This window comes from Apteryx rowi, unplaced genomic scaffold (assembly GCF_003343035.1).
Source record: "Apteryx rowi isolate R43461 unplaced genomic scaffold, aptRow1 scaffold_54, whole genome shotgun sequence".
Classification (NCBI taxonomy): domain Eukaryota; kingdom Metazoa; phylum Chordata; class Aves; order Apterygiformes; family Apterygidae; genus Apteryx; species Apteryx rowi.
Window position 1 is genome coordinate 3493549 of NW_020450805.1, and position 10909 is coordinate 3504457.

Consider the following 10909-nt stretch of genomic DNA (forward strand, 5'->3'; position numbering starts at 1 on the left):
GCGCGCCGCCGCCATGGCTCTGGGAGGGTTCGTGTCTCGCGAGAGCGCCGCGGCCGGGAGCGGGTAGACGCCGCCGCCGCCTCAGTAGCGATTGCTCCTGCCTGCCGCGGCGGGAGGGCGGGCGCCATGGCGGCGCGCGGGGCCTCGCGCCTGGCCTGGTGCCTCCGCCGGGTGGGGGCGAGCGGCGACTGGCTCCTGCTGGAGGCCGGCACCGAGGTCAGTCGGGGCGCCGGGCCGCGGGGCCCGCCCCGTCCTTGGGCTCCGCCGCGGGGGCGGACGGCGCCCGAGGCACGGCCCTCGCCAGCGCTGCGCCGCCGGGGCGAGGGGTGGTAACGGCCCCGCTTCCTTGGACCCCGCCGCGGCCGCCTCTCGCTGAGCCCCGGCTGGGGGCGGGTGGCCGGCTGGGGTCGTGCGCCGGTTTGGGAGCCTTGTAACTCGTTAATGCTCTTTCTAGAGGGGAGGAAAAAAAAGTTACCTCGGTTAATGAGCGGCAGTTGTTAATTAATATTCAGAAGAGCAGGCCATTAATCCGAATTTATAAATTATTTCCCCTAAAGCAGGCTTGATGAAGCATTGCTCAGTATTCCCCTGCTTTCTTAAAGACCAGCCTCCCCCCGCCCAGATTACAGCCAGTTTATTCCAATGCTAGTAACTTGCAAGGGTGCAGAAAGCAGGGTGCTGCTTTTGAGATCAGCTGTTTAAACTTGATTTGCTATGCCTTCGGATACTATCTTTTTTTAACGTGATGTCATATTTAAGTAGAAGTTGTTTGTGTGATGATGGTAATGTAAGAAAAAAAAAAGAAGTCCTTAGCCTAATTAATACTGTGATGCTCTGGCAAAGTTAACAGTATGTAACATACTTAGTTTTTGTGGCTAAGTTATTCAAGTGTAAACAAGGCTAGTACTTTCAGCCATTTCAGTTATATTTCAGAACGGTATAGGTATAAGCTTTTCTTCTGTTATCATATTTTTTTCTAATTRAAAAGCCCAAGCAGGTCTTTTTACCCTTAAACTCAGATGGCAAATTACTGTATTGAGGATTGGGTGCTACAAGAGGATTGCGGGTCTAATGGTCGAAGGCAGGCAGTTAAATGTTGTGGGTTCAAACTACACTCAATTCCTTTGTGCTTATGCATTGCAAAAGGTATCCTTGCCAATTCATCTGTCAGTGCTAGGCAAGTCTTTAAGCAGATGTATAGATCTGTTACTTTCGCTCTTGGATTTGAAGCCAGCAGGGGTGTCAGTATGCTCAGCTAAGGAATTGAGTAGTAGAGATGCAAAACTTGCAATAAGAGTTCTGGTAATTGTGTGGAGATCTTGTTCAAGGTGTTTTTACCCTGGTTATTGGCATAGTGTTGCTATCCCTCTCACAGGCAATAGAGGAAATGTTTGGCTGGTGCTTAAGGCTTACCAGCTTGCAGTCTGGCATGTTAGCACAAATTGCTTTCCCTAGGGATGTAAATGGTGGTGTCAAGCTATATTGCTGAGGTGGGAGGGTGCATTATGTTGTGACAGTGATGAACTCCAGCAGACGAGTGGTAATGTCTGAACCCCCCATGGCTGTTTGCTCAATGAACTTTAGCAAGGGGAAGTTTTGTGATTGGCCCTAGGCCGTCTTGGTTGTATTGGCACTTTAGGCCACAAGATGTGCATGACCAAGCACTAAAAATAGTTGATGTGGGTTAGGCATTTCTGTTATAACTGCACAGACAAAAGCAAAGCTGAGTGTATAAGTGAATCCACCTGAAGTTCTTGCTGTCATGGAGGGAGCTGCATGGGGCAGAGGGGAAGGTCTTCATCTTACTAACGTGATCCACGTTAACAGAACATTAATAGATATGAAGCATTTAAGAGGTAGGGAATTCCATGGTTCAGTTTGCTTTCATATCCTTAGTTTGCTTCCTTGCATTTAGTTATGATGTGGGAATTTGAGTCCTTGCTTTAAACTCAAAGGATGGGACTGTTTCAGGTAACATGTAGTAAATTAACTTTCCTTGGCTGCAGGATCTTGTCATCTTGTAAGAATTGGAAGGTGTGATGTAAATGGGTTGGGACTGCAGGGGGGAAAATGGAGCAGTCTTCATCTAAGACATACAAACTAGGGTGTACTTTTATAATATGCCTAGTCTGATTTAGCTGTGGGCTTCTGTTAAATGGTATATTGCCATGTTCTTTCTGGCTGCATGTTCTTGTTGTATCTATTGCATTGGATTCGTGCAGTTGTCTAATTACACGGTAAGCTGACTGAAAACTTGTCCTTTTTAAAATAAATTACTTCCTTGCAACACACAAATGAATAAGAAATGTGTGTGTGACTATCAGATCATGCAAAGGAGGCAGAGGAGAAGGGTGAGCAGAGCCATGCTTTAAACGGCAACCTGTAATTAGATCATATTTTTTAATAAAATATTGTGAAGCTGTACCATTACAAATTCTGTCCATTCTTCTTCTGGGAGATACTATGAGATTCTAATCAGATTATTTAAATCACTCTCGCTAGTGGTTATGAATTGCATGTGGCTTAGTTTCTAAGCCCTAAGATTGATGGTGTGATTTAAAAAGGTATTGCAARCTTAGGGCATGGTTACATGTACACTTTTTGGTAGCAGTATTCTAGGCTGCTTTTTCTGCTTCTGTACTGTTTACAACAGTTGAACAGATGCAACTAGTGAAAGAGAGTAAGAAGTAATCTTGATTAGTTTGTTGCTCTGTGAGGCCAACAAACAATTGTACTGGTTTGAAGAAATGGTGTTTCATTAGGTAATGAATATGATGGGAGGATGGATGGAGTGAGAACTGCTTTGACTGGCTTTGCTGCTGAGAAAAATTTCCATGAAACCAAGGCTGAAATCTGCCTTAGAGCTAGCAAATGTTCCTCAAGGGGAAAGAATGAGAATTCTTCAGACTTCTTTGGAGGTTTCCCATTTTCTATCTACTCTTGTATTTAAATGAAAAAATGTAGGAGGTTTTGTGAAGAACTCTGATAAATCATCATATTATCCTAACTCTATAGGGAAGCAGCTATAAAAGAAAGATTTCTGCTATACTTAAATTCAGACCATATAGGCTGAATTTACTGTGCTGTTGCTGATTGCAATTACTAAACTACTTTATTTTTAGGTATCTGTAGGCCGAGGATTAGATCTCACCTACCAGCTGGTGTCAAAAACCTGTCCCTTGATGATCTCTCGTAAGCACTGTGTTTTCCAGCAAAATGCAGAAGGGCAGTGGACTGTTAAGGATAACAAGGTACAGAGATGTATTGGAGACTTTGTATTCTGAGATGTATTAAAGAGAATGTCTTGTTTGAGTTCAAACGATGTATGAGTTATGATATAATAGGGTATAAAAATGATAGAAGGCCCTTGAGAATGTCTCTCCTGTTGTGTGCTTGTAGCAGGAAACTTCAGTCTGCTGCAATTGGGATACAAAGCTTACTGCTTTCCATATGTAAATTTATCTCTTGGTCTAGTGGTTTTCAGGCAATTACAGTCTTGCCCAGGGCATTTTGCAGTCTGTGAACCTGCTTTGTGTTACATTCTTGAAAAAGAAAAAAGAAAGAAAAAGAATTTTGGCAGGAATTATCATGAGAATCTAATGTTAGAAAAACCATGCTTCATGCACTGTTCAGTCAAAGGAGTTTCTTCTGGAATTTCTTTTCAGCTGATTAGAGCCAGGTGTTGAGATCAAGAGTCCTCAACTAGCTTTCATTTTGACTTCAGTAGTGATCTGATTTTTATATCATGGTCTTTCCACTTTCTCATTCAGGCAGAAAATGTAAAAAAACRAAACAAAACAAAAAAATCCATTAACTTACTTGAAAACAACACTGAAAGAACAGTCAGTGTTGAACAAGTCATCCAGCTTTTAAAGCATTTGTGGGTCAACAACAGATAAGTCCAGAAGGAATAGAGTGGCTACTATTAAAATTACACAATTACACTTCTCTTAAACAAGGGTCTGTTCCAGTAGATGTATGAAACTTGAAAACTTTCGGTTTTTACATGATCGGAAACATCTATGGTAGATTAACTATCAATGTTTCTGGATTATCGCAGCTACCATTTTACCAAGTTGTCTTACTGAATRTATTTGGAATATGTCAGTTGCTAATGGTTCTGTAGTTCATCTTGAGCACAGTTCAGTTTTATTGTTTTTTTGAAACTATTTCTTCTAGTGCCTAATGTAACAACCTCTTTTCTGCTTTGAACGTTGTATCCAGAAGACCTTTTTCCCTTCTTTTTTACATTCTCCTTGTATTTATGGAGCACTGTTTCATCCCCCCCCCCCTTTTTTTTTCTTTGAGCAGTGTAAACTGTGTTCCATTTTCTTTTCTAGTTTCTTCTTGGATTTCAGGTGACATTAATTGTCAAGAATAATTACTGCAGTGTTCTATATTCTTGTCAATGATCTATTGTGGAGTCTTTTTTGTTGTTTAGTTAATATTTTCCCTGAAGCTTTTGGGTGTTTTTTTTTCCCCTTAGAGTTCATTCTTTTCCTTCTGCGCAACTGCTTATGTTCATCTTATTCTTAGTGGCTGTACACAAAATCTGTAATGCAGTAATAATACATAGTAAATAATATAATGTAATGACTGTAAGAAATGGGACACTAAGTCAACAAATTGGATATTCCAAGAACTGTTTAAAGAGGTATCTTGTTCTGACTGCAACACTGAAGAGACCAGATATGTTCACAGCAGTCAGAAATAACTTGTTGAGGACTCTGTATAACTGTATGTTGAATCTTGTTGGTTTCTGTCCATTTGCAGAGTCTAAATGGAGTCTGGCTTAATAAACAGCGCCTGGATCCCTTAAAAGCCTATCCTATAGCTGAAGGAGACCATATCCAGTTAGGAGTGCCTTTGGAAAACAGAGAGACTGCTGAATATGAGTATGAAGTAATCAAGGAGGAATGGGAGAAAATCAGACCCTTCCTAGCCCAAAGAAATGACCTGGGGAAAACTAAGAGTTTGAGAACTAAACGTAAATTTAGTTTGGAAGAGTCGGAAATATCTGGATCAGAAGGCCCTTCGGATTCCAGATCCAAGAGAGACAGAGTATCTTGTGACAGTGAACCTTTGGGTAAGTCATGGGAAAGGGTAGAACAGGCCAAACAGATAACAGGGAAGATGGAAGTCAAGCTACCTTCTCCTGGACCAAGTGAGGAGCGTAGTGGTCCTGTGCACTCTGAGAAAGCTGTATCTGTCACCCATAAGGACCAGAAAGGCTGTGGTCTTGCACAGTCTTGGACTGGCTTGGAAATGCTGAGGAAAACTCTGGTAGATATAATGAAGCTGAAAGTCAAAGTGCAGGAGAAGCAGACAGCAGTTCTGAATGTGAAGCAGAAGCGCAGGAAATGTGCTCGGAAGGAGATCCTGGCAATGGAACAGGAGCTGCAGGAGCTGCAGGACCAGTTGTGCCTAGAACAAGAGCAGCATCAGCAACAGGTGGAAGAGCTGGAGAAGACATTCTCTAAAGAGCAGCAGAAACTAGAGGTATAACGGTGATAATCTTTTCAGTCCGTGTGTTCTGTCTTTTATGGAATGACTAATATAAGGCTTTGATCCAAAATGAGTTCTTGAACAGTACAGTAATAAATTTAATAATGTTGGTGTGAATTATTCCTGTTAAAACCGTTATAGAAGTATTGCACTTCCAAGCATGTGTACCAAAAGAATGTGTAGAGGCAGGAAGGATGGGGCTGCGCAAGCGATCAGGACAAAGGTGCAAAACTTCTCAGCTTTAAAAGAGTTTCATTACAGCAGGATTGTAAAAGATTTCTTTTAGTCAGAAAGCTAGTCTTCTGTATCAAATTAAAAATCTGACTGGTTTCCTGTGTTTACAGAGAAGACAAGTATCAAGGCAAAATCCACATGGGAAATTCATTCTCTTTACAAGCAAGTGAATCACTATATGCTTAATCTTTTAATTCAAATTGCTTAGGGGAAGGAATTTTTTTCTTACTTGCAAAAACTCCTCGTTTACAATCTGCAAGTGTCTTCAAGCAGCATGTATATACTGATAACTAACTCTTTGGGAGAACAAACTAAAAGTTTACCTTTCTATTTGAGTTTATTCAAAACAGTTTAAAAGTAGTGAGGAATTTGTCTTGGAGTTATCAGTTGCTTCTGTTGAAGCCTGCTGCTTAAGGTAAGGTAGCTGTATCAGAAGTAAAGGAAGTCTGGAGTAGTGTGCTTAGTGTGCTAATTATTATTAGAATAATTTGGAGGTGTTCCAAGTATGCAATTCTGTATGATATATCCATTTTAACTCATTGCAATAAATGATATCCCTAATTTCTATAGCACCCATGAAAGACTAGAGTGGGACTTCTTAGGAGTTCACTGAATGCTAGTGGTGTTTCTTTAAGCATATCCTCCAAAGAGAGAGTGTAAAGTAGTCATTTTCTATCCATTGCCTTCTGCAAGTCTTTTTTATTTTTTGTTTATTTTTTTAATTCAAAAACTTTCTTCCAGCAAAAGAAGTCTTATTTTGTTTTTTCAGGGAGTAAAGTGGCAACATGGGGAAGAGAATCTGAAGGAGCAACTGGCCCAGGTCCTACAGGAGGCAAGTAGTTACAAGTCTAGGCTTGGTCTAGCTGTGTAAGCTGAGATGCTTAACTCTTTCCTACTGTTGTGCCCTCTTGGTAGAACACTAGGAATGTGCCTCAGCTGCAGACTGGCATGGTTTTCATCTACAGAGCAAATTTCTGTGAAAGTGGCAGACCTTTCTTTTTGGGAATCGCTATTTGCCAGCAAATAACACGAGAGCATGTACTCAGATTGACAGCATTAAGTAGCTGTAATGACGTTTATTTGAATTTGCTCCTTATGCTGGTGTGTTTTTCATGGTGAAGTCTGTATGCTGGGTACCTGTTTTGGAGAGCTTATGTTGGTATTTTTAATCAAAGGAAAATTTTTCACTCTTGGTTAGGAGCATTTTTGAAAGATTGCCACATACGTAGGTTTCCTAGGTTTCATTTTGGAAATCTAATTCTAAAAGAATTTCAGCCAGCTCTGCCTACAGTGTCAGGTTTTTGTGGTCCATATGTATCAAATACCCCTTGATACTCAAGCGTATCGGATGCACTCAAAATGGTGACAGTAAAACATAACTGAAAGGCAAAACAAACTGCAGATGTTCTCCAACAAGTAGAGTTGCTAGCCTGACTTTTAACATGTCTCTCAAAGCAGAGTGGCCTGCTAAGACAGGCTCTGAAAGTGGGGTTAAGCGCTGCAGTTAGCTGTTCATTAATACTGAAAGGTTTGTACTGAATGACTAGAGTAATAAGTACACTGATTTTTGCAAACTTATTGTGTTACTGTACACAGTATCAGGGGCTCAAGCCTTGTTTTGAGATGTTTACAATTTAGGTAGATATGCCAAGATGAGAGAACGCTTGCAGCCAGAACATAGCGATAGCAGCCAGTGTCATTAATTCTGCAGTTGTAGGGTGGTGCTTAAAAAAGAAAAGTAAAGGGGGAAGTGAAAGGCAGTGCTCGGAAGAAAGGAGGTCAGAGCAAGGCATGGAGTGAAGGCAAGGCAGAGATTGCAGGATGGGTAGCGCTTGGAACATCCTGGGTCTGGGTAGAACATTCTTAAGTTCTCCTTATAGCCAAAAGCCTTTTGTGCTTTGAGTGCTTCTGCATGTGGCTCTGATGGTTATGGATTGGTTGTCTGCTTCGTCTTTGCAGATTTTCCCCAATGCCGTAGTGTGTGTGTGGTAATGAGGAATAATCTCCAGTGGGGTTGAGGATGAGGATCTTCAGAGTTTCCATATGTATCTGCCTGTTTTCATTATAGATGTCTTACATGCTCATGAAACTGAGGTTGCCTTGGCACATAGAGACTAAGTATGGCGATGTTGCCAGATCAAAACTCTTAGGTTATTTGAGTACTAAAAGCAGAATCCAAATTTCCTATCATTTTTTTAAGATTTCTCTCAACTAGTTAAACTAGTTTCTAATTATTAGTGTTTCTGGTAGAGCCCAGTGTTGTGTAAGCTCCAACTCTAATTAAAGGTACACAAAATACAGTAAGTCTATCCTGATTATCCTTAGGGAACTGTTATATCAGAAGTTTGGAAATGCTGGTAAGAGAAATCATTATCCCACTGGTAGACAGGTTAGTTCTTCAATGGCATTGACAGTGCCTCATACGTGCCACTCATTGTCAAATTTGATTTTTTACTCTTGTGTTCCATAATGAGTTTTATCATTAACAGTGTGAGCTTATTTGCTGTATGCTTTATGCCTTTTTCCCTTCATGCATGATTGCATGGCATATATGTCTTGCTTAATTTATCTTGTAGAACTGTGGGAGTTTACTCTTCTTTTGTGGCACAGCAAAAGAGGAGATTACCGATGTTGCACAGAAAAAGAATGACCTAGGAGAGGGAGTGTAAAGTGCCATGGCATTGGGAAGGTCATAAATAACTGTCTGCTTTTAAGTGAAGGCTAAAGTACTTCTAACTTAACACCCCAATTTGTACAGGCGTACATTGCTTTTTTTAGGGGAGGATTAGCAGAAATGAGTATGCGGAGCCTCATGATTAAAGCTATATATATTTAATAGGATAGCTTATAATCACATTCTTATTTCTCGGATGGTATTGTTACAGCATCGTGCTTTGATGGAAGAACTGAGCCGTAGTAAAAAAGACTTTGAGGAGATAATTCGAGCCAAGAATAAAGAACTGGAAGAAACCAAGGTAAGGAATAAAATTGAATTCTCAGTTTCATTCATAAGTGAAAATCAGTATGCTGCAGCAGAGGAAATGGTTTATTTGACATTTGCCTTGGCTGTGGATTGCCTCCTGTAGTGAAAAAGTCCTATTGATATTTTGAGATGGCAACTGTCTGGTTTCCACAGGTGTGTGTGTTTGCCGGGGCTGGGCAGGGGGATAATACCTTGCACTAAAGATCTGTTTATAAAGTAGTACTAAACAGTCATGATCAGATATTTCTCAATCTCAAAGAAAGCACAGAGCACCTAAACTGTGTATTGTGCAAGAGAAGTGGACCCATTCCACCCCCCCTTTAAAAATAGATAAGCTGAGTGTATTTGAAATGTGGGGTGCTTCATTTTCAGTTAGTGCGCACTCTATTAAAACTAGTTTGTTCCAGCAGTCCTAAAAGGGACTGAAACATGGAATTTCAATAATGAATGAAATAAGCCATGCTTCTTCCTGCCCTTGGCACAAGGTGATGAGTGGAAAATAATTAAGGGGATGCTTTGCTGTGTCTTACTCTTGAAAATTATCTCGTTTCCCATCTCTGGTGGTTTGCTTTGGGTTTTATCTCCTTTGCAACTCTATTGTTGTTTCAAGTATAGCTTCAGTTGGAAGAATTCCTTCATTATTTTTAGAAGGTAGAGCAGGTCTCTAGAAGCCTRATTTAACTCCAAACGAGATTTTATTAGGCAGTTAAATGCAAAGAAACATTTTAAATTCTCAGGGTTACTTTTTAAAATTATTTTTAAGGTATTTTGGCTAGTTGAGTATTCTGCTCTTTACATCAGACATCAAACAAATTGTTCTTTTGACTTAAGCCATACTCATCCCAGTAAGAGGCTGAAAGAGATTTTGAAAAGATTGATCCGATTTGTAGCTCCTTTAGGCTAAAGGGAACTTTGGTAATGGTTGCTGCTTTTGCTTGTAAGTTCTCTACAATGGATGGGGGTATTCTCAGTACTGCCTGTGATTGCAAAGAGGAGAAAGGTTTCAGATCTGCATGTATAATAGATGCAGACTTGACATGAGAGGACTTGCAGTTGTGTGCTTTTCTCCTTGCACTACCTTTTTCCCTCAACCCCAATATTATGTTAAGTAAAACCTTGTTCTTTGTCAATATGTGGCTATATGTGCTTTTCCTCTAGGAGGAGAAGGAAAAGGTGAGAGCTCAGAAAGAAGAGGTGTTGAATCAGATGAATGACGTGTTGGAGAATGAGCTACAGTGCACAATCTGTTCTGAGCACTTTATCGAGGTATGTTTAAACCAGTATGGCTTTGCCAGTAAAGGAAGGAAAAAACTTAAGAATCTTTCATTAGCTCTGTTAAAGCAATAGTCAGACTCGTTCCTTTAGTTCGATAGATTAACAATCTCAACAGGTGACCCTTGGGTAAGGTCTGGCCCAGAATCCCAGTCCCTCTACCCTAACTCCTCTTCTGGGTAGCAAGTTCTGCTTTAATGTCTCTACCTACACAGAGATGACTGCTTACTCCTAAGTCGTATGCAGGCTTGCAGCAGTTAAGTGTGTACTTTGAACTGGTGCTCTGAGTTGTTGCCGATAGCCTGCTCTGGGAAAAGTCATTTTGTAGTAGACCTTGCTTTATGTTGGCTGAGATTAGACTGCTTCTGGTCTAGATATAGGAAGAGGTTAGTAAAGGAAGGGAGATGCAATGTTCAGTCAAGTTCTGAACCACCTGTGTTGTTCAGATAAATTCTGTTTCTTGAGAAAGAGAGTTGTTGTCAGTTGATTCTAGAAGTATTGTGCAGGCTATGCCTGAAATGTAGGCTGCTATTTTTGTTCCTGTTTTGCTAGAACTTCAGTTTCATTGCATTCATTTCTACTACTGGAAACCTGACATGTTAGCTTTGTTCTGTTGGCTTAAGAACTATCTGGCATTTTTATTTTTTGTTTTCTCAGTAATTTAAGATGTTGTTCTGCAGTATCTAAGTTTTTCCATAATTTGTCTTTCTCAAACTGGGGAACCTTATAATGGTATTCTTCCTGTCTTCCCCACAAAGTTGCTATGAATCCATTAACTAGCCTGTAAAATTTGTCTATACTCTGGCCTGGGAGGTTTGTTCTATGTAGCCATGTCTAACTCCTAGGAAGGCTAAAGACAGAGGTTTTCATTTTAGGAAGGCTAAAGAAGGAGGCTTTCATTTCTTCCCCCTGCCC

General features: G+C 40.6%; 1 protein-coding gene across 12 annotated transcripts in view; it reads left to right on the top strand.

Annotated features, from left to right (window-relative positions):
• Positions 1-114: 114 nt before the first annotated feature.
• CMTR1 (cap methyltransferase 1) overlaps positions 115-10909 on the top strand; it is a 47484-nt gene continuing 36689 nt past the window's right edge. For 11 of the 12 annotated variants that reach the window (XR_003255964.1, XR_003255965.1, XR_003255966.1 and 8 more), the window contains exons 1-6: positions 115-216; positions 3123-3251; positions 4774-5499; positions 6509-6571; positions 8625-8714; positions 9881-9988. Coding sequence is in view for 8 of the 12 variants with exons in the window: in XM_026081277.1 (XP_025937062.1) it covers positions 127-216; positions 3123-3251; positions 4774-5499; positions 6509-6571; positions 8625-8714; positions 9881-9988 (1206 nt within the window). In the remaining 4 variants the exon portion in view is untranslated. Of the gene's footprint in view, positions 217-838; positions 2238-3122; positions 3252-4773; positions 5500-6508; positions 6572-8624; positions 8715-9880; positions 9989-10909 lie in introns of those variants that run through there. The other variant, XM_026081280.1, reaches the window with a different exon arrangement.